At 40.0% G+C, this 23559-nt stretch overlaps 1 protein-coding gene across 8 annotated transcripts in view; it reads right to left on the minus strand.

Annotated features, from left to right (window-relative positions):
- tnika (TRAF2 and NCK interacting kinase a) overlaps window positions 1–23559 on the minus strand; it is a 116118-nt gene that overhangs the window by 19662 nt on the left and 72897 nt on the right. For 2 of the 8 annotated variants that reach the window (XM_073875550.1, XM_073875566.1), the window contains exons 8-20: window positions 20958–21012; window positions 16081–16159; window positions 13932–14107; window positions 11831–11897; window positions 11539–11737; window positions 11021–11131; window positions 9319–9405; window positions 6271–6462; window positions 4182–4472; window positions 1110–1274; window positions 761–1006; window positions 398–525; window positions 181–320 (exon numbers count right to left, since the gene is read on the minus strand). In XM_073875550.1, coding sequence (XP_073731651.1) covers window positions 181–320; window positions 398–525; window positions 761–1006; window positions 1110–1274; window positions 4182–4472; window positions 6271–6462; window positions 9319–9405; window positions 11021–11131; window positions 11539–11737; window positions 11831–11897; window positions 13932–14107; window positions 16081–16159; window positions 20958–21012 — 1936 coding nt within the window. The remainder of the gene's footprint in view (window positions 1–180; window positions 321–397; window positions 526–760; window positions 1007–1109; window positions 1275–4181; window positions 4473–6270; window positions 6463–9318; window positions 9406–11020; window positions 11132–11538; window positions 11738–11830; window positions 11898–13931; window positions 14108–16080; window positions 16160–20957; window positions 21013–23559) is intronic. The other 6 variants (XM_073875552.1, XM_073875553.1, XM_073875563.1 and 3 more) reach the window with 6 other exon arrangements.

The raw sequence follows: 23559 nt of genomic DNA on the forward strand, positions 1-23559 counted from the left end.
GATTGAGGCATGCCGGGACAACCCGGCAGCACCAGTCACTCACAACACACTACGACCACCCAAATGGAGTATACTCCAAATAAACATATCCTTTTAATGTGATGACTAAGGTTTCTTGAAGGTTGGGTAGCTGACAATAAACCTTTTTTGTAAGACTAATTATCATTTGACTAATAATACCTCTAGGCAGGTTCCTCTCACTGGAGCCAGGATGGGAGCCGGCCTGAGAGCTGGGTGTACTGGAACTAGACGAGCTGTTGCTGCTGGTTCTCGCCAGAGCCACATCCAGAGACATTTCTGTTCTTCTCAAATCTGGATTACTGCACAGATCAACATGAAAAGATGAAGCACCAACACAGAGCGACACTCACAGCATGCGAGTTGGCAGAGAACTGACCTGCTACGAATAAGCTGAGAGGCCGCTCTCCCCACGCCACCCGAGTCTCCATTCCCAGGAGAGGTCTTCCTCACCAAAGCTGGGGAGATAGAGGTGGTCCGCTGAGGCACCTGGGTATTACCGGACAACTTTAATCAAAAGCACAAATGACCAAATGTCAGAGAGACAGAGGATCAAAGAATGATCGCAAATATCTGTTCATCTCCAAAAAAAGAAAGACGACAAAGACTGAAAGGACAATAGATTTTGAATCTATTCCCTACATCTAAAAATTTCAATATTAATTTCTTACGGAAGCTAACTTTGGAAAGTTTTCAACATTACTTGGTGCACATTTTGATTTATTTCTGTAACTGTTCTGACCTTTGGAGGAAGGTCCTCTTCCCTCAGCCATGGGGAACTGCGATCGAATTTTTCCTCACGGCTGGCCATGCGAGGAGCCGGAGGGGGCATCTCTGAAGTGGGGTCGGAGTTCTGCCTCGGCATCTCGGGCCGATGGGACACTAGGTTGTCCTGGAAGGTTGAAACGCCCTTGGTGGGCTGATCATGCACAGACTGAGAAACTGATAGCGAGGTGCTATGAGACCTCACAGGAACCAGATGAGCCATCTGAGAACATAGGATGACACCAAGTGTCACAACATAAAGGTAGTGGAAAGTTTGCTCACATTTACCCATGGTAAATAAAAGAGTGCTTTAATCAAACTTGTACCTGAGGTTCCACAGGGCAGTGCACAGGAGGGGTACGTGGTGGCTGCATACCCCCACTGCTGAAGGATTCGGAGCGTGGTGGAAGGGACGGGTCGGAGATACGGTTAGCCACTTTATGCTGCAGGGCAGGAGAGCTTTGACGGTTTAGCTTGGAGCGCTCCTCAACCTTTATGAATAGAGAAACCATGTAAGGATGGGCCAGACTTTTTTTTAAATGGCAGCCACCACCATCATTAAACGGGTGAAAACCAGCAAAACCCTGAAAAATGCACCCAGACTCGCGACCCAAATATTTAACATTGGAATAAGACAAGTTTTAGATATGTATCAGCAGGCACTACAAAGCAAGTTAATCATTAGAAACTATGACATGATCTGTAAAAGAAAAGCAATCTATTCAGCTAACAGCTGAATGAGGCGTTGCATGTTGATCAGGTCACTCATACAACGAATGGTTATAGCAGATCAGCAAATGCACTCATAAGAACAGAGCGAGAAATTGAAGACCTTTGAGATATCAAAGCACAGAAAATTCCAACTATGCTGAATTGATAAAGAGTCTGCTTTGGCAACTGAAAAAGCCAAGATGCGAGGCATTGATCAAACGATTTCTGTTCCCACTTAATTTTGAGGCATTCGGATCAAATCAAAATAAACAATAACTTTTAAATACATGTGTATCCGTATTCTAAGATGCAGGTGGTGACAAAAGCCCTTTTCACACAGACATTACGGAAAATACAAGGAAAATGCATCCGGAATTTGACTGGGATCGTTTGATTTTTGGTTAATTCACACTGCTAATGATTTACCGGAATCTGTGCGTGCATTCCCGTAAAAACACGTGACGTGTTTGAAGCCCTGCAATTGGCAGTCTTATTCTGCAGCGTCTGAAGTTTGCTTATTATCCGTTATTTCGATCTCCAGAAACCAATGCGCGTGCATTTTTGTTTATGATAAGATAAAGGAGCTGATAAATTATATCAGCTTCAAAGTAGATATTTGGAGTTTGACGACATTTCTCAATGTGAATGTTAATGTGCATTTAAACCCCCCCATTTTAAAAAGCTGAACGATATTTCTTGTTGCAATGACACACACATCCTTACTACGGCACGCCCCTTACGGCATTGTTTTTGCATCTTGTTCACACACAACGCTTTCCGTGCATCTTACGGCAATATTACTAGGTCCTCTTTCCGGGAGCGATCCCAGAACATATACATGATGCGTTTGTGTTCACACTGAAGCCTGTCTGCCAATTTTATTAATATTTTCTGGGACCAAAGTGGTGTGTGAATGAGGTTTATGTGAATAATCTAATCTTTAAAGGAATCCAGTCTCTTCTTTACACATCTCACAGCTTGGGGGCTTTTTATTTGCACCAGCAGACTCTTTAAAGAAGCAGAGGATATAAACAGACATCGGTTAATTATCCCATTGTCTCAGAGATGCAGAATCCTACTGTCGGCAAGAAAGAAAGGAAGGAAGACTGTCTGTTAAATGTTAGTGGAGGGATGGATGTTTGCGCACAGATACATTATGATCCACTATGTCTACGATCATAATTTAGGTGAATTAATGGATTCTAAATGATTTACTATCATCGGTTTCTCAAAATGCAACTAACATTCAAATAAAAAAAAAAAAATAGTACTTAACACTTGTCACACACGGTGGTGGTATAAAAAAACACAAAACATGGAATTGTTTCAGTTTTCCAGAAGTGCTCTGCATTGATACCAGGATTGCATTCCAGAAAACCAAACAACACATCCCAAAATCAAAAAGGAGCTGTATTATTTGAGGCGTTCCCCATGTGTTGCCTTGCAGAAGAAACAAAGGAGCTTAATCACCAACAGGCACCCAGAAGCACCCAGCGATGGACCGCACTGATTTCGGAGCTAATGCTTACTTATATATACAGTAGGCATCCAGGCAGAATGAGGGGCCATCTGATGGAGCTCAGAATCAAGAGAGATCAATTGGGGGGGGGGGGGGTATTAATATCTGCATAGTAAGAGCCAATCAGACTGGCATGGGAGTCTTGACATTTCTTAAGTATTGCTTTATGGCATTAATACATATATTCGTACACAAGGAGTTTAAAATAATGACCAATAATGATCCACTATGCAGCAATAATGCTGCTGTAGTGAATATCTGCAGTATTGTAATTTGGGCATGTGACCTAACGCCTCTTAGAAGGCAGCTTATCCAGTCAGAAAGATGGAACCAACTCTTAAAATATGTTTATGTATAGCCTATAATTTCCCATCACTAGCACTGATCAGTAGCCTCAATGAAACAGCTTCATAGCATTAAGACTAAACTACAACCCTATTTGGGGATTAATAAAGAAAATCAATAAGATGGTTCAAGAAGAAGAACTGCAGAGTTTAAGGCTATTTACATCTATGTACAATAAGATCGCAGCACCTCAAAAAAGTGTGGGGTGGCTCACATTTACGAACATCGGAAATCCCATAGGGGATAAGGTGGTCGTAGGGGTGGAGTAACGGGGACTAGTGGGGGACAAGGACATAGAAGAGCACGGGCTGGTTTTAGGGGAGCTACGAGGAGAAAGCCAGTTTAGCACTGTGCGCAGTGGCTCCGCCATGCCGGCAGACGGCTTTTTTGAAAACTTTGCATGTATACTAAACAAACCATCAGGCCCGCAAGAATTGGCGCGCCAAATGGGCTTGTTGAGATCATGCCAGAACAACTTCGATCGAGCGGATGAAGACAGGTCTTCAAAGGAAGAGCTACGTTTAGTTTGACTTGAATACTCCGGGCTTAACATTATGACAGGCATGGCCCACGGACTCAGCGGCACTGACAGGTGGTTGTTGGACGGCACAGATTTTGAACGGGCTTCTTTGCGCCTTTGCTGTCGGAGGGTGCTTTCTGGAGCTGACATGGACAGGTGGCAGTCCTCAGCTGTGTTCAGGGACTCCTGACTAAGATGAAACACCAGCTCCTCATTGTCATCTACATCTATTCTACGACAAGGTGAGAGCGAGGTCCTGCGAGGCTCCATGAGTGGAGGACAGGCCAGGTTCTGCAAACTAACCGCTTTAACGATTGATGGGTTGGGCCTGCGTCCACGGGGCTCCTGCCCAGCCTCCTTGGAGGCTCTAACCTGGCTAATGTCTGGTGCCATGGCCGAATTCTCTTGACTCTTTCGATGGCCTAAGAACCGCAGGCGCTGCTGCTTCCGTTGCTCCAAATGTTGCATGACCTGTTCACGAATAGGGGTACTGGGGGCGGAGGGGCTGCGGCGTGGGATATTCTGCTGACGGGAGGGGGGCATGAATGGCTTGTTGTTCATGGATTGGTTTGGTTTCAGGGGCCGGCCATGGACCTGAAACAGTGAGTCGAGAGTTTTGGGTCAAACACACAAATTGGTCAGAAAGGAGAGAAAAAACACAGGTAAAACCAAAAAAGAGTCCACATACCATAAGGAACAATATGGTTGCTGTAAAACTTTTAGTTCAGGGTTATTCTACAATTGCAGTGATGTCATTTAAAATAAATAAATAAATAAACATACATAAATATATGAACACACAGACACACACACACACTTATTCTAAGTAAAACCCACCATATTTCCATGCTAAGAGAGTTTCAAAATAAAGCACATTGTAAATGTTAATTACAATCATAAATTTTACTCCAAGTTTTTTTTACTAAACACTATGTAAAACACACATAGGGGCAGTTTCCCAGTCAGGGTAATATCCTGGTCCCAGACTGCATTTAATTGCATAAAACTGCATAAAATGCATGTTTGAGCTTCTTCAATTTAAAAACATCATGCACTGACATACACTTAACTAAAGGATTATTAGGATTACCATTTGAAATGATTCGAGCTTTGTGACATAAAGGGATGGACATGGTCAGAAACAATGCTCAGGTAGGCCGTGGCATTTAAACAATGCCAAAATTGGCACTAAGGGGCCTAAAGTGTGCCAAGAAAACATCCCCCACACCACCACCACCGGCCTGCACAGTGGTAACAAGGCATGATGGATCCATGTTCTCATTCTGTTACGTCAAATTCTGACTCTACCATCTGAATGTCTCAACAGAAATCAAGACTCATCAGACCAGGCAACATTTTTCCAGTCTTCAACTGTCCAATTTTGTGGAGCTCGTGCAAATTGTAGCCTCTTTTTCCTATTTGTAGTGGAGATGAGTGGTACACGGGGGAGTCTTCTGCTGTTGTAGCCCATCCACCTCAAGGTTGTGTGTGTTGTGGCTTTACAAATGCTTTGCTGCATACCTCGGTTGTAACAAGTGGTTATTTCAGTCAAAGTTGCTCTTCTATCAGCATGAATCAGTCGGCCCATTCTCCTCTGACCTCTAGAATCAGCATGGCATTTTCGCCCACAGGACTGCTGCATACTGGATGTTTTCCCTTTTCACACCATTCTTTGTAAACCTTAGAAATGGTTGTGCGTGAAAATCCCAGTAACTGAGCAGATTGTGAAATACTAAGACTGGCCCATCTGGCACCAACAACCATGCCACACTCAAAATTGCTTAAATCACCTTTCTTTCTCATTCTGACATTCAGTTTGGAGTTCAGGAGATTGTCTTGACCAGGACCACACCCCTAAATGCATTGAAGCAACTGCCATGTGATTGGTTTATTAGATAATTGCATTAATGAGAAATTGAACAGGTGTTCCTAATAATCCTTTAGGCGAGTGTATATCAGTACCATAATTTTGTCTCAAGAAGCACACCAGTAATGTTTGTAAGGTATGTTTGTAAAAACCACTTTATTGTTCTAATATAACTAAGGCCTAGTCCTGGATTAACCTCAACCATGTCTGGAAAACTGCCCCATAAGGTTTGATTTTGCCATTTGAAAATAATAACATCTATCAGTGCAACTGTGGATTGATGCTACGGTGGCCATTTCACTTTGCTGGAATAAAGAAAACAAGTTAAACTGTCAAGTCGCATTCTTGTTAATCTGGATCAGCAGCGTCAACTTTCAAAGTTTCCAGGCTGACAGTAGAGCTGTTGATCCAGAAAATCTATTAGATTATATACAATAACCACAGCAGACAGCGCTGCAATGCTGCAAAAATGACAAACACAGAAGAAGAATAGAATCAATGAGGACTCTTGAGTAAGCTTTATACCTCTTTGGCCCAGGCTGGTTTCTCACTGGCATTGGCTGGATCTTTGTAATGGTACAGTGGCTTCTTATCTCCAGGTCTGGAGTCTTGCTGCTGGTGTTGTTGAAGAGAAACAAGGTAAGCTCTCTCTTGCTGCAACTGTCTCTGCAACCTCTCCGCCTGCCTCTGTTCCTCCAGCTGTTTGCGTTTATACTCCTGATAATAGTCAGAAAGAAAGATGATGATGATGGTTAGAGAGAAACTTTACCGTAACACTCAAAATAAGCTCCATGCTATAAGGGATTCAAATACAGTAGCACAACGACCATATGGCACATGCCAGTACAATGATACACATGCATATTCACAAGCACATGCTGGATTGCTTATGTGGGAGCAGCACAAACACGAGCACAAAACAGATCCTCAAGCAAACACTACAGGGTGGTTTCCTGGACAGGGTTTAAGCTGTTTAGTTGAAATGACTTAACTTACAACAGCTTGCACTAACATATCCTCAACTTTATCAGTGCCATTGCTTTGTCTCTCAAGATTCACACCAGTATTGTTTTTAGTAAGATATTTTTGCAAAAACTACTTAAAGGACAAGTTCGGTATTTTACACTTAAAGCCCTGTTTTCAAAGGAGTGTCTATTATTCAAGGTCTCAGCGGAAGAATATACGGGTGTGAGGCGTTTGGAAAAATAGGTCCACAAGTTTACAACAAATGCTAAAACAACTGTTGGAAAGCATCATTTGCAGCGATTTTTGTGTGAGGATATCGGTGAACACCCCTGACCACTCGGTGAGTTTCACGTCTTTGTAAACGAATTTTAATGCATTTTAGGAAGGATTGTTCCTGGCACCTATGCAGCCATTGTAGAGGTGGGGGCTGATACAAAAAACACCCGAAAATTCTCGGGCCAGCATCATATGTCCAACTCTCAGTCAAAACGTTCCACTTCATCATAAACAATCCGAAAACAGGGCTTCTAGTGCAAAACACCGAACCTGTCCCCTAAAAGTCCTAATATAACTAAGGTCTAGTCCTGGATTAATCTAAACCCTGTCTGAAAAACCGTCCCTTTAGGAGTGTATTTCCAGCACTAGGCTTTAGTTTTGTCACATACACCACCCACAAATTGCTACTTGATAACTGCAGGTGGTCGGACAGTATGGGGAGAGCATCTTATACAAGCCCATACCTTTCTAACAAAAATATATGTTGGTAAAATCAAGGATTTGGTTTTATGCCTTAGGGGGAAAAACGTATGAGCTGGAAATGTTTACTAAATGACTGACATGACTGACAGATAAGGCTCCTCCCCTAACTGTATAGAACTTTGTATTGTGTAACATTAGCACTGGTATTTTTCTCCAGAAATGTACACATCTTTTACTGGAAGAAAAAGTCAGTTTGTGCATAATTTTGCTTCAAGGACAAGTTCGGCATTTTACACCCAAAGCCCTGTTTTCAGATTGTTTATGATGAAATAGAACGGTTTTGACTGAAATTTCGCCATATACGGCTGCCGAGAATTTTCGGGTGTTTGTGTTTCATCCCCCACCTCTACAATGGCTGTATACTGTAGGTGCACTGGAACAATCATTTCTAAAATGCATTAAACTTTCGTTTACAAAGACGTGAAACTCACCGAGCGGTCAGGGGTGTTCACTGATATGCTCACCCAAAAACCACTGCAAAAGACGCCCTCCAACAGATGTTTTAGCATTCGTTGTAAACTTGTGGACCTATTTTTTCAAACGCCTCACACCCTTATATTCTTCTGCTGAGAGCTTGAATAAGACACTCCAGCCCAGGTGGTGGCGCTAATCCGCCTTTGCCAATTGCAAGAATAGAAACAAAGTTCCCGGCGCGGAATAATACCGTACCTCACAGCACATCTAATACAAGTCAATGGAGTTGGCAAAAACTACGATAAAACCTGTTGGAATGCGTATTTTGCAGCGATTTTTGTGTGAGCATAACAGTGAACACCCCTGACCACTCGGTGAGTTTCACGTCTTTGTAAACTAAAGTTTAATGCATTTTAGGAAGGATTGTTCCTGTGCACCTATAAACCAATTGTAGAGGTGGGGGGTGATAGAACAAACACCCGAAAATTCTCGGGGCAGCCGCACATGTCGAAAAAAAGTCAAAACCGTTCTATTTCATCACAAACAATCCGAAAACAGGGCCTCAAGTGCAAAACACTGAACTTTTGTCAACTTGTAGAAGTACACTAGTAAGCAAACAGATTTTATGGGCACTTTAAAACAGATCTCGCAGTCAGTCTAGTGGCTAAAACAGTATTATAATACCAAGTAAATATGAAGAGCATGTAGCAAACATTACAAAAGCAAGCAATCTAATCCTGGTCCATGTAATGGAGCACTAAGCCTCAATCACCGCATTAAAAACAGTCACATGACAGAAGACATGGCATCTTTCCATGCCAGGCATACGTGCAGCATTTGCAGCAGAACGGGTCACTGCGAGTTCAGCTGCTGATAAAAAATTACAGATAAGTTTCTCCTCGATACATCTGTGACTCGGTTTGAAGGTAAAGAACAGAGCTACCCGGAAAATATAGCCCTCACTGCTCCCTCTCCCAAGTGGTTTCAATGAAAAAGCATCGCCTTAACTGCAAAACCCCCTTGAGACCAAAAAAATAAAGAGAACAGCAGCTACAGTCTGCCCGCCTTACTAGATTCCCTTAAAATACCTCAAAGCAAACTGGGATTACAGAAAAACAAATCTTTTAATTTGCTGAAGATAAAACGACTTTGGCGTACCCTAATTCGCTCATCCACCTTAAAATTTCTTTTGAATTCAATACACAATCGTGTTGTATTCTCAGACTGTCCAAACAATGCAATCATTTAGTTTGTCACCAAACAGCTGTGGCGAATGCAAAACTAACAGAGACACAAATCACTGCAGAATATCGGCAAAACCGTAATAACAATTAATCACAAGATGGGGTACATAAGCACAAGGCCACAGGGTGACATGATATGGGAGGGGTGAGGGATCAGAGGCACAGCGAGCGAATCTCTTCTCTGTGTTACCAGTAGGAGAGCCTGCTCTTGTAAGAGCTGTTGCTGTAGGATCTCAAGCTGTCTCTGTTCCTCTTCCAACTGACGACGGATATACTCCTACAGCCCAGCCCCGACGCCAGAAAGAGAAAGACACGGAAACAGAGAAAAGCTAAAGATTATCAGAGTTTAAACAGGATTCAGAGTGAAAGTGTGACAGACGGATATTATTTAACATGGTAAGAAAGACAGACAGAGTGAAATCATCAAACAGTTCTCGGCGGTATGAAAAATAAATTATGTGTAAAAACAAGGATATAATTTATTACACAAATTCAATGTGTGGGAGTTAACCGAGGACAAAATAGAGCAGATATTCTCATGAGAACGAGAAGGTGTGAATATAAGAGGAGCGATAGAGAAAGAGCTGGGAGCTTTTCCATCCGTGTACCTGAAAGATTCAGTCCAAGAGGACAAAGTAAAGGATATTGAGAGAGAGAGAGAGAGAGAGAAAAAGATGGAGCAAGAAAGCGAAATTAGACTTACGAGGTGTCATGAATAAAAAATAAATGCAAAGAAAGAGTATCAAAATAAGTAGCATACAGTTACAAACATCTCTTCATATACTATTTTACACATGATTTCAAATGACATCATACAAACCAATTTTGCTGTTCTTTCCACATTTAAGTGGAAAATTTTCATTACCGCAACGTGTCCATGACTGGATTTGGGTTTTTTTGACATGGAAATATTCATAATTAAAAAATCTAAAAAATAAAACGCTTCAGTGCATGTTATACTATAAACATTTACAGTAAAGAAACATGTGGGATGTGTGATCATTAGTAAATGTAGAGAAAATAGTAAGGAATATAAATGTGTCCAAAACCAATTTTCTCATCCTCCGCAACAATTTTCAATCCATCTAAAAATTTTGTTGTAAGGGACATAATTGACTGTGACACTCAAGATGGCTACCAGGTAAGCAGTTCTTTTCTTTTCTCTCCAGATAAGAGTTGAAATTTTGTTTGTCATAGTACCTAGACTACTTTTTAGTTCTCATTACCGAAACATGAGTTTGTAAATGCATATATTTAATGTAATATCATGTAGCGGTAATGATCATTTTTGATAATGATAATCTAAAAAATGTAAATAATTCTTTTGGAAATATTTTTTAAATCCTTAAAAAAAATGGTTATAGTAAGTTCAGACCTTAATCTTATATGTGCAAAAAATTGGCTTCAAGGGCATTTTAAAAAAATCTGATGCTGGACACCTTCTAAGTCTGGATTTCATGAGAATCACCCGTATGTGTATGGAAAACAGTGGCCATTAACCGAGCCACTCTGCAAAATAATTAACTTAGGCCCATGAAAGATACAGATATTCTCATCTATTTGTCAATGGCAGCATGGATCAAGGTCATGAGGGTGCACGCACACATAAGACCACACAAACATATAAGACCGCACAAACATGTCACAGTTAGGGATGTTTAATGGTCAATCAGTCTGGAGCAGATAAAGAGAAGGGCACGAGTGCTGTGCGCTTTCACTTCCTGTGCCTCTTATCTGGCTCTCTACAGAACCTTCCTTTAGGCACACACCGTTACGTTTTACAACAATTAACTTTCTTTTAATTGAGCCTGTAGATGTGCTTTCCAGCTGTGTCATCAGGGCAGTGCCATTATAAACTGTGTGTGTGTGTGTGTGTGTGTGTGTGTGTGTACCTGCTCTCTTTCAGCCTGCCTCCTCTCTTCCTCTCGGCGGACTTGCTCCTCATAGCGATGTCTCTGCTCTCTCTCCTGTTGCTTTCTGAGCTCGCGATCGCGCCGCTGTTGCTGTGGGACACAAACATACGATGCAGCTGAATCATATACATAGAAAGAGTGTGGGAGTAGCCCATATTCTTCATCCTATGCGTCTCACAGGCATTTCGGAAAAAGTCTGAGTGTCTTATTTGTCATGTGTTATTTTTATGGGACAAAGCAACTGATGTCCTCAATTATCCACACCAGCCAGTGTCAGGAATGGGTGATGTAGTATATTAACCCTTATATATATATATATATATATATATATATATATATATATATATATATATATATAACCTTGATTATGGGCACGGCTGGTATTAACACACCAATAATGTGCATTTTACCCAAAGAAAAACTTACAATGAATATCAGTTTGTGTTCCCAGGAACTCGAATCCTGGGTTCTAGCTGTTGAGCTACAGGAACACTAACCTCTTCTAATCTGCGTCTCTGCTCTTTCTGTTCCTCGATGCGCTTCTGTCTCTCTGCCAGCAGTTGGTGCTTGTGTCCCTCGTTCTGCTGTTGTTCCAGCTGCTGTCTGCGCAGGGCCTCCGATCGCTCCTTATTGGCTACCTGCAGGCGCAGGAAGTCCCGCCTCAGAGTGGACTCCCCGGGTATGTTGATGATGGAGCTATTCGGAGACAAATGAAAGGAATATTTCCTCATTTTTCCCCATGTATGTAAACATTCACTATAACCATATCACCACTAATGTAGGCTGTACCTGGGTTCTCCCATGTCATGCTCTTCCTCCTCCTCTTCACTTCCACTATACTCGTACTCCGTCTCATCTACAGGTGAGAAAAATGGGGTGTTTCAGCGTCCTTAAACTATCTGTCATTGTATTTAAATCTATTGCCAGTTAAAGTCATGCATGTGTGTGTTAGAGAGGGAGAGAGAGTGTGTGTTTCTCGGTCTAGGACTGACATACTGTCAACACTGTTACTCTACCTTGGTAACATAGTTTGACGGTAACAAAATTAACACAGACTAATGCGACCTCGGCACGCAGTAACATCATCACTCCCGACTACTCCCCCTCTCGCTCAAACTTCCATCAATATTACTGCGCCCAAAGTCGAAGTGTGGCAAACTAAGTGCTCTTCCGCCATATAATATAGTTTTCTTTTTTTCTGCTTAGAAAATCGCCACGTTTTATTTTGTGCCACCATACTTACTCGGTAAACTACTCATGTAACAGTCTTTAAAGGAACAGTATGTAGGATTGTGGCCAAAACTGGTATTGCAATCACAAAACTTGTGGCTAAATCTGGTACTGCAATCACACAACTGGTGGTACACAACTGGTGGTACACAGTACACTACATCAGTGTTCCCCAACCTTTTTTCTGCCACGGCACAGTTTTAATAAGTAAAAAAAATCATACGGCACACCACTATACCAAAAAGCATTAAAAGAAATGCACAAACCTCTATTGCAATGCTTAAATGACTTGTTTAACTAGAATATTTTGCTATATTAAATATAGAACTCACATTCAATGCAAGTACACTTGTTTTGATGAACACAAAGATTATATCCTGGCTGGAATTGGTGACATTGACATACGCAGTTGTGATTTTTAATTTTTCCACGGCACACCAAACAAGCTGTCACGGCACACTAGTGTGCCACGGCACAGTGGTTGGGATACACTGCACTACATCACAACATAAACATCAGTTGAGGCTGCAACTCCACTTTTTAAATGACAATATCCTGGCCGGACCACTGTTGTCAGTGATATAAGTATTTGAAATGAAAATCATTTCTTAATGTCGAGTGACATATCAGGGCCATTTTATGATTTATTGATATACATTTCTTACATACTGTTCATTTAAATAGGGAAAACATGGAAGTGTTTGGTGGCTTCTAAATTCCTCCCTGTTTGGATCCTAAGGGATAAATGGAGCTAGGCTAAATGCTAACACATTAACAACGCGCTGTGCAAAGATTAAAAGTGCACGTATTGAAAAAAGATAGGGATGTATTAATTATTCTAAGTTGAGGTAGAAACATAGTAAAATATAGAAAAACTGTGGTGTTTTCCTTTAATATTGACTGAACTTGGTTGACAAAACCAAATTTTAAATATTAAAAAATAATTTTTACATTTTTTTGTCTTATGAAAAATAAAGTATTCACCTTATTAAAAAACAGAAAACATTCTGCTATTTAGATTCAAGACCTTTCTGCACGTTTTTTCAGTATCAATTAGTAGTGTTTTTAGTAATTCTTGTCCATCTTTTATTACGACTGTCTTCCTTGTGTTAATAAAACAATGAAACGCTCTACAAGTTTGCAAGAATCTCACATAAACACATTGCAGATGATGATGACCAAGACTCAAACAACCTCTAGTGTCTTGTGTATGGCATACTATCCAAATGGTGCCCCATGTGAGGCTCACTAGATTAATTGGTGCCTGTGTGAAGATCACTACATTACATGAGAAAAGGTCTAATAGAAATGTTGAATATGCCAAAATGGCCTTTGGGAGATGAGTTATAGTTGAACTCACACGATGTAACTTCAAGTAGTATTAGGGGGATATTTATCTAGCAAAAGAAAGAAGAGGAAATAAAAGATTTGGCAGTACAGTGAGTAATTAATGCTAAATGTCAAGAGATGGAGTGCGGCCTGAGGACAATATCCACACAATAACTTCACACGCCTGCTCTCTCTTCCATGGAGCCATTGCGTAAAATCATTTGAGTTCACCACCGTAAAGTATATAATGAAAGCACGAGACGCATACAGAACAGAACATATCAAATTCTAATAGATAAAGCTGATAAGGTCACTGTGTGTGTGTGTTCACCTCTCTCTCCTCTCTTCTTCTTGGTGCGGTCGATATGGTCTTTGAGCTGAATGCGGATTTGCCTCTCATTGGTCATGTCTCTGATGAATGGATGCTTGAGCATTTGGTCTGTGTTGGGCCTCTGGTTGTGGTTCTTAACCAGACAGCTCTCGATAAACGTCTGAAACTTTTTTGACCTGGAGATATACGAAGAAGTTTGAGGAGAACTGGAGGGCTTATCTTCTTTCATTCTTTTTGCGAGTGCTCGATAACTCTTAGATGCATATCTCACACGTGTTTGATGATTTGTTTATCCAGCAGTCTTGTGAGATTAAATATTGTGTCTGGGCTGTTCCGCGTATGCTTACACTTACAAAATACTTCGGAATCATGAAATATTAAGCCAGTTTCCCATAAACAGTGTATCCATATTATTTTATATCTATATAGTATTATCTTTTTCAATAAAGGCTTTAAGCAAGGAACAGTCAGAAAATGCATCCATGTCTAGCAAGCAAGCTAGCAAGCATGCAAATCACACATACATCTATATATACAGGCAACTGCACTTTCTATTCAGTAAATCTGACTTAAAGGAATAGTCCATTTTCTTAAACAAAAAATCCAGATAATTTACTCACCACCATGTCACCCAAAAAATTTACACGAGGAAGAGTGACCACATGTCCATCCAAAAGGCAATTAATCTACATGGACGAAAATCGAAAACTGCTTGCATAGTCTGGATTAAAGGAATAGTCCATTTTCTTAAAAGAAAAAGCCAGATAATCCACTCACCACCATGTCATCCAAAATGTTGATGTATTTCTTTGTTCAGTGGAGAAGAAATTATGTTTTTTTTTAAAAACACTGCAGGATTTTTCTCATTTTAATGGACTTTAATAGAGCCCAACACTTAATACGTAACTCAACAATTAACAATTTTTTTCAACGGAGTTTCAAAGGACTATAAACGATCCCAAATGAGGCATAAGGGTCTTATCTAGAAAAACGATTGTCATTTTTGACAAGAAAAATAAAAAAATATGCACTTTTAAACCACAACTTCTCGTCTAGGTCCGGTTGTTATGCGCCAGCTTGACCCCACGCAATACGTCATGACGTCAAGAGGTCACAGAGGACGAACGCGAAACTACGCCCCAGTGTTTACAAGTGTTGAGAAAGAGGACTGTTCCGACGTTGTTGTATGTAGAATGATACTAATTAATGTCTTTGTGGCAGTTTATTGTTTATAATGGTCCGCAAATGTGTGTTTTATAAATGTAACACGTGACCTCCCTACGTCACTACGTATTTACGTTAGGTCGCGCTGGACCGGACCTAGACGAAAAGTTGTGGTTTAAAAGTCCATATTTTTTATTTTTCTTGTCAATAATGACAATCGTTTTGCTAGATAAGACCCTTATGCCTCGTTTGGGATTGTTTATAGTCCTTTGAAACTCTGTTGAAAAAATTGTTAAGTGTTAAATTAAGTATTAAGTGTTGGGCTCTATTAAAGTCCATTAAAATGAGAAAAATCCTGCAATGTTTTTCTCAAAAAACATAATTTCTTCTCGACTGAACAAAGAAATACATCAACATTTTGGATGACATGGTGGTGAGTAAATTATCTGGATTTTTCTTTTAAGAAAATGGACTATTCCTTTAATCCAGACTATGCAAGCAGTTTTCGATTTTCGTCCATGTAGATTAATTGCCTTTTGGATGGACATGTGGTCACTCTTCCTCGTGTAAATTCGATTTCAGGTTTGTAATAATAGCCAACTCCTAATAACGGTTATATAATTTATGGCATCTTTAAGAAAATACTTAAACTAAACTAAAAATCGCAGGAAACTAAATATTACATCTATTCTCTGTTAAAAGCTGCAGCAGTCTGTCTGTGAAACAGGCCTTAGTAGCTATTAACTAACTAAAGCCTTTATGTCTAGCATGACACGCAACCTTTCTCAAAGCATCTGTGCTTAAACGACTGTGTGCATTTGTGTGTGTGTATGAGTGAAGGGCAGACATATCAAAGAAAGATCATATGTGACAGATGAAACAAACTAAAGCCTTTGATTAACAGTAGATTGGACAGTGTTTGTGAAATCCCGTTGGGTCTCGGCGAGGGTCAGTGACCTCTGTAAACAAAGAAAGGGCTGCTCACCACTTCTTGGACTTGAGTCTGGGAGCTGGGTTTCGAGGGATCAGAAACAGGGCTCTCATTGGGTGCATGTCACACAGAGCTGTAGGGAAAGAACAAAGAGTCAGTGTAAAGTTAGAGAATTGTTTCTTAACACACTATGTTACAAATTTATTGCTGAAACACATTACAAAGACTGCAAACTGTGTAGTACTGAATTACGTTTTGGTCAGTTGACTGAGCTGGCATTTGCACGTCATTGTAAGTCATGCCATTTCAAAAATACAAGCCATTTTAAAGCATAAAGAACTTGAGAACTTTGGTCTTCAGTCAGTGCGCTATCATGCACGCGCACACAGCGCCTCTCAAGCTGCTCGTAACAAGTGACAGACCGAGTTATTTTTGCACAACTTATTACACATAAATGTTCAGATACACACACACACACGGGTATACTTAAATGCTGATCTTGGCGACATATATACTTAAAGAATAGGCTATTGAACCAACTAAGTGTGCCTATAATAATGGTATTAATGTTTTAGTTTATGAAAACATTTGCGGTCTTTTCAACAACATACACAATGAAACAATAAAGGCGATAACTTTCATTTATATAATAAGTGTAAATAATTTTGTTTAGTTTATCGTTATATCCATAGGATAGTTCATCTATTGATGTGCAAGATGATTGACTGAATAGTTCTCCTATTGTATGCAATGATTAAATCATCAAAAAAATAATTAATTTATTCAATAAAAAATTAATAGTTTTTATGTATATGTATATACACTCACCTAAAGGATTATAAGGAACACCATACTAATACTGTGTTTGACCCCCTTTTGCCTTCAAAATTGCCTTAATTCTACATGGCACTGATTCAATAAGGTGCTAAAAGCATTCTTTATAAATGTTGGCCCATATTGATAGGATAGCATCTTGCAGTTGATACCACCCCCACCAGCCTGCACAGTGGTAACAAGGCATGATGGATCCATGTTCTCATTCTGTTTACGCCAAATTCTGACTTTACCATCTGAATAACTCAACAGAAATTGAGACTCATCAGACCAGGCAACATTTTTCCAGTCTTCAACTGTCCAAGTTTGGTGAGCTCGGGCAAATTGTAGCATCTTTTTCCTATTTGTAGTGGAGTGGGGTCTACTGCTGTTGTAGCCCATCCGCCTCAAGGTTGTGTGTGTTGTGGCTTTACAAATGCTTTGCTGCATACCTCGGTTGTAACGAGTGGTTATTTCAGTCAAAGTTGCTCTTCTATCAGCTTGAATCAGTCGGCCCATTCTCCTCTGACCTCTAGCATCAACAAGGCATTTTCGCCCCCACAGGACTGCCGCATACTGGAAGTTTTTACCTTTTCACACCATTCTTTGTAAACCCTAGAAATGGTTGTGCATGAAAATCCCAGTAACTGAGCAGATTGTGAAATACTCAGACTGGCCCATCTGGCACCAACAACCATGCCCCGCTCAAAATTGCTTAAATCGCCTTTCTTTCCCATTCTGACATTCAGTTTGGAGTTCAGGAGATTGACTTGACCAGGACCACACCCCTAAATGCATTGAACCAACTGCAATGTGATTGTTGATTAGATAATTGCATTAATGAGAAATTGAACAGGTGATCCTAATAATCCTTTAGGTGAGTGTATAGTTATATATAGTTTATGGGTGCTTCCTGTTCTTTTTTTATTATTAATAATATGATTGTTATAATTAACATTTCTTAGAGTCAAAGCATTGAACGTTTTTGTCATAGCCTGTGTCTTAATTTTGACATAATTTTTATTTTTACAACAGACACATCGGTTCAAAATATCAGTTACCTTTCTACATGATCTGTAATAATCTGTATAGACATCGTCCCTGAAAAACACCTATCAGTCGACCTCTACATTTAATAGCGGGCTGTTGAATACAGCTTAATACTGCCCAAGCACACTTCAGCCAAACATTACAAACAGACTCTGTGGGAAAAGAATGGGTATTTGCTAGGGCTCCTTGATATTGAAAAAATGTGATATGCAATAAATATTTGGCTTATTTTGAAAAATAAATGTCTAATAAAATATTCAGAAACTGATAGCTGCTATCTGTATCAACAGACAATTTTGACTTCATAATGTTCATAATGAAGCATTAAACCATTAAAGTTATTGCAAACCATTGCTATACGGATATTGTGATATAAAGATTAGCGATATTTTGATAATTTTTGCAGCCTTTGTACTTGCCCAGAATATCTGGACACTTGAAGGAATAGTCTACTCATTTTCAATGTTGAAGTGTGTTATTACCTTAACTAAGAATTGTTGATACATCCCTCTATCATCTGTGTGCGTGCACGTAAGCGCTGGAGCGCGCTGCGACGCTTCGATAGCATTTAGCTTAGCCCCATTCATTCAATGGTACCAATCAGAGATTAAGTTAGAAGTGACCAAACACATCAGCGTTTTTCCAATTTGGGACGGGTGGTTGTATGAGCAAGTTTGGTGGTACAGGATGGGGCGTGGCGCTTTTCTGAGCGGATTTAAAAGAGGAACTGTGTTTTATGGCGTAATAGCACTTTTGGGAGTACTTCGACTCTGCGCAGTAACACCCTCACTCTCCCATTATGAGAGGAAGAAGGGGAGCGGACTTTTCAGGCGAGTCGAAGTACTCCCATGAGTGCTATTGCGCCGTTAAGTGTGGTTCCTCTTTTAAATCCGCTTAGAAAAGCGCTACGTTTTATTTTGTACCACCAAACTTGCTCGTATAACTACTCGTCTTAAATAGGAAAAACGTTGATGTGTTTGGTCACTTCTAACTTAATCTCTGATTGGTACCATTGAATGAATGGGGCTAAGCTAAATGCTATCGAAGCGTCGCAGCGCGCTCCAGCGCTTACGTGCACGCACACAGATGATAGAGGGATGTATCAACTGCCGTAGACTTAAAATATGTAGCCTGTATAGACGGTTTCATCGGACGCACGTGATACACGTCTGGATCCGAACCTTACTTCCGGTTTCGTTTATTTAATGGTCTGACTAGTTGCTAAACTGATCTCTTGAACAAATGCCTCGTCGAAAATAGCAAATGTTTTGGTTTTCTAGATAATCTATGCGTTGTTTTTTGCTTGTTATATAAATAAACTAGGTTTAAAGAACTTTGTTGTTATTTATTCTTAGCGGACTTTACCGGAAGTTACGTGCAGATCGCGACAGCCACTTGTTTATGTTGTTACTGCTGAAACAGTCTATTGCTAAAATTGGCACATTTACATGGGTGGACAAAAATGCTCAGTGAATGCCCACTCAAAAACTAAAAATTAACAACAAACATTGTGTTAATGACTTTGCATTATAACGTATAATCGACCCCTTCACGGTTCACGTCACAGGCGGTTCCCACTGCGCATGTCGGGGTCAGAAAGTCATTACAGCAGATTGAGTTGCGTATTATTCGGTATCGTCAAAAATGCCTACTTACGTCGTGGGCTGTGAAAATCACACCAGGTCTTCCGTTAAGTTTTCGCGATTCATGCAGAAAAAAAATACAACATCTGCAGCTGCAAGCAATTAACGTGCAGACTGAGACAATGCAAATATGAAAGAGGCTTGTGTTTGTAGTGCTCACTTCATTTCAGGTAAGTCATCATTTTTCAGCCCTGTTAGATTAAATTATAAAGCCTGGATGGTATGACAGTTTGACCCCATGCTGCGCGCGCACCCGATAGTCATTCAATGTTTACAAACCTTGAAGGGGTCTATATCAAACAGAGTATCTTTAATAAAACAAATAATTAAATGAAAAAAAAAATGAAATGCTCCATTTAGATTTGATGCAGATCTTTTACATTTTAGATTCACACCAGAGGCTTTGACAAAATATACATGACCCCAACCACAAAATAAAGATGCATTTATTAGTCCTCCCTCACTACAGAGATATTGACAATGTTCCCGAATTATCAAACAAAAGTTGGACATTTGGCGTGCAGTGTAAACACTGAACGTTATCTGTTAAAAAGCTTTTTGGTTCTGGTAACTAGTTCAATAAAGGTCTTTTTGATCTTGAAGAGAGGTCTATTTCTGATAAATAGCACATTACATATATCTTCAGCCATCAGCACACTTCAATTTAAAAGCTTTCACAAACAATATCAAATACGTCAACAAGAGGTTCCAAACACAATTTGTGAAAAATCAGACACCTAGTTATTGACAAATCAACAGAATGTGAAAGCTAATATAAGGTATGACACAGGGTTGTGTGCCACAAATAGCTGCAGGTGGTGACTAACAGAGTATGTGGGCAGGTGTCTGTGAGTTCACAGTAGACAAAAGGTTATGATATCTTTCAGCCTGGCAGCATATTTTGAAGTGAGCTTGCCAAACAAGGACGGCTGAGCATACTTGGTTCGAACACCTGTGTCAGTTTTGGACACAGACCCGTGCTATATGCACAGGCCAAAATGCCAGTGCCAACAAAAATACACTTGTAACAGATGTAACACACGCACGCATCAAATTGTTGTAATAATAAAGTTGAGGCGACTCTCCAATGCACTGCATAAAAAGGCAAGCTTGTCCTTAAGTGCACTGCCTAACAGCTTTTCTGTCTCCATCCAACTCAGCAGCACCCTGCCAGGATACCGGGATTATTCCCGTCTCTAGCCAGGACAAGAATGCTACAGTCTGCCCGCCCCCTCTTGCACGTCCGTTATTTCCCGGCCATCTGTACAACAGCACCTCGCTGAGATCAGCTCAGACGCTTATATTTTACACAGTCCAAGTCTGTGACATTCACATATGCTTTATTCAATGTCATGGCTTGTCCTAGGACACAATGATAACATGAACTGTACACACAGACCAGTGAAGAAGAACTGTGTTACTTACGTGGTGCCCCTTCGGCCATCTCGATGGCTGTGATTCCTAATGACCACAAGTCGCTCTGAAACACAAGAGAGAGAGAGATTTGATATGAAACTGGATGCAAAAGCAAAAGAAATCATATTGCCTTTTTATATATGCAAACTGAAATACAAGATGCATATTTAAGTAACAATTTAAGACGGGCTCACACTACAAGATTTTTAAAAGCCTGCCCAATTATTAAATCTGGTTTTAGCACACACACAAAGAAAATCTTTCTCTGTCTACAACAGCTTGTTTTACGGTTGCAATTTCAAAATGTTTGTCCTGACTTAACATCCTAAGTATCTAATATGCTTTATATATGATTGGGGTGGTCCCGATTTGCTTGCAAGCAGATCAGATGTAAGATTTGATCTGGAAATGTGACATTACATGATAATCTGAGTCAAACATCAGAACCGATCGAGGTCCTGGACTCAACTTTCGTTCGCATTATCGGAAAGCAATATTAGTCAGATGACAATATAAAAATTTTATGTCATGATTTCATACAAGCTCAGAGAAGATCTAGTAAGACAATGTAACAACTGACCTTACCATTGTCTGTAAATCACATGCTGTATAATAAAATCGGATGTACAATGAATTACTGTTGAGAACCACCCAGGACCAAAAACAGACATACAGTGGCAAGAAAAATATGTGAACCTTTTGGAATTTCATAGTTTTCTGAATAAATTTGTCATAAAATGTGATCTGATCTTCATCCAAGTCAAGTGTATTGACAAACATGCGTCTAAAAATTCTAAAATTTCATGTATTTGAGAACAACTAAAAAAACTTCATGGTGCTTTTGAAAAAAGTATGTGAACCCTTGAGTTAATAACAAAAAAGCTAATTGGAGTTAGGTTTTAGCACACCTGGAGTCTTGTTAAGATAATATGTTTGGAGGTGTGGACTACAGCTACTTTGACTCATAAAAACCCCTCAAACTTTTGGAGTTTGCTCTGCACAAGATGAACACGCTTATGTGAGCTTTCAGAGGAGCTACAATCAAGAATTGTTGCTTTACATAAAGCTGGAAAGGGTTATATAGTCAAAGACTTCAAAGAAGGGTTTTCAAAGACTTCAGAAATTCACCAGTCTACAAATGGAGACACTTTGGGACTGTTGCTACTCTACCAAGAAGTTGGCGCCAAGTCAAAATGACACCAAGAGCACAACGAAGACTCATCAATGAGGTAAAGGAACAACCCCAAATGACAGCCAAAGTTTTGAGGGTATCATTGGAACTTGCTAACATCTCTGGAGTCTACAGGACACCACGAAGGAAAAGGACATTGCTGCACACCTGAAGTTTGCTAAAAAGCACATTGACACTCCACAGCAGTATTAGCAAAATGTTTTGTGGACTGATGAAACTAAGATTGAACTATTTGTGAAAAAAACACACAGCGCTACATCTGGCGTAGAAAGGGCACGCCATATCATCATGAAAACATCATCCCAACTGTAAAGTATGGTTGACGAAACATCATGATTTGGGCCTGCTTTGCTGCATCAGGGCCTGGCCAGCTTGCAATCATTGAGAGGAAGATGAACTATATCATACAATTCTACAGGATAATGTGAGAATGTCTGTACATCAGCTGAAACTGTGTAGAAGGTGGGTGATGCAACAGGACAAAACACTACCCAAAACACCAGAGCAAGTCCACAACAGAATGGCTCAGAAAAACAAAATCCGCCTTTTGGAGTGGCCAAGTCAGAGCCCAGACCTCAACCCAATAGAGATGCTATGGATTGACTTGAAGAGGGCCATACACATGAGACATCCAAAGTATATGACAGGAAGAATGGGCTAAAACTCCTCCTCAACAATGTGCAGGCCTGATCCAGAGAAACAGGAAGCGCCTGGTTGAGGTTATTGCTGCCAAGGGGGAGTCAACCAACCAGTTATTATTTCTAAGGGATCCTTCACTTTTTCCACTGCCATTTTGAATGTTGAATGAGTGTGTTTAATAAAGACATTAAATATAATTACACAAAAAATCTGATCTTTTGACACATTATGTTTGTCACTGCCCTTGACTTGAAGGTGAAGATCAGATCACATTTTATTCCGAAAACCATGAAATTTCAAAAGGTTCACATACTTTTCTTGCCACTGTACATTAGATTGCAGTATATTATATTGCGTATTATTACATGCGACCCTGTCTGTGAAATACAGGCTAAAGTCTCTATCTACAAATTAAATTAAGAGCATCATTGATTTCGATCTTTGTCATGGTCTTAGTCAATATTGACGAAATCAAGGTTATATTTTCATATATATGTTATATGTTATAGTTTCACTGGCTTTTAACTTTTAATTCTAGAACTTGTGTGGCCACATGTTGGTACATGACTAGTTTGACCAGATTTTGAAGTCACATTTGTTTCATAATCAACAAAGATTATCAAAAAGACACAATGCACCTTTATCACGTAACCTAGCATTTGCCTTCCTTGGAAGTCTGGCACGCTCCCAATGGTTCTCTGGAACTGTTGTTAGTAAAAACTGAACACATCTGGCACACAATTTGCCTGCATGACTGGCATTTAAATACACGAAAGAATC

This window comes from Misgurnus anguillicaudatus, chromosome 2 (genome assembly GCF_027580225.2).
Source record: "Misgurnus anguillicaudatus chromosome 2, ASM2758022v2, whole genome shotgun sequence".
NCBI lineage: Eukaryota > Metazoa > Chordata > Actinopteri > Cypriniformes > Cobitidae > Misgurnus > Misgurnus anguillicaudatus.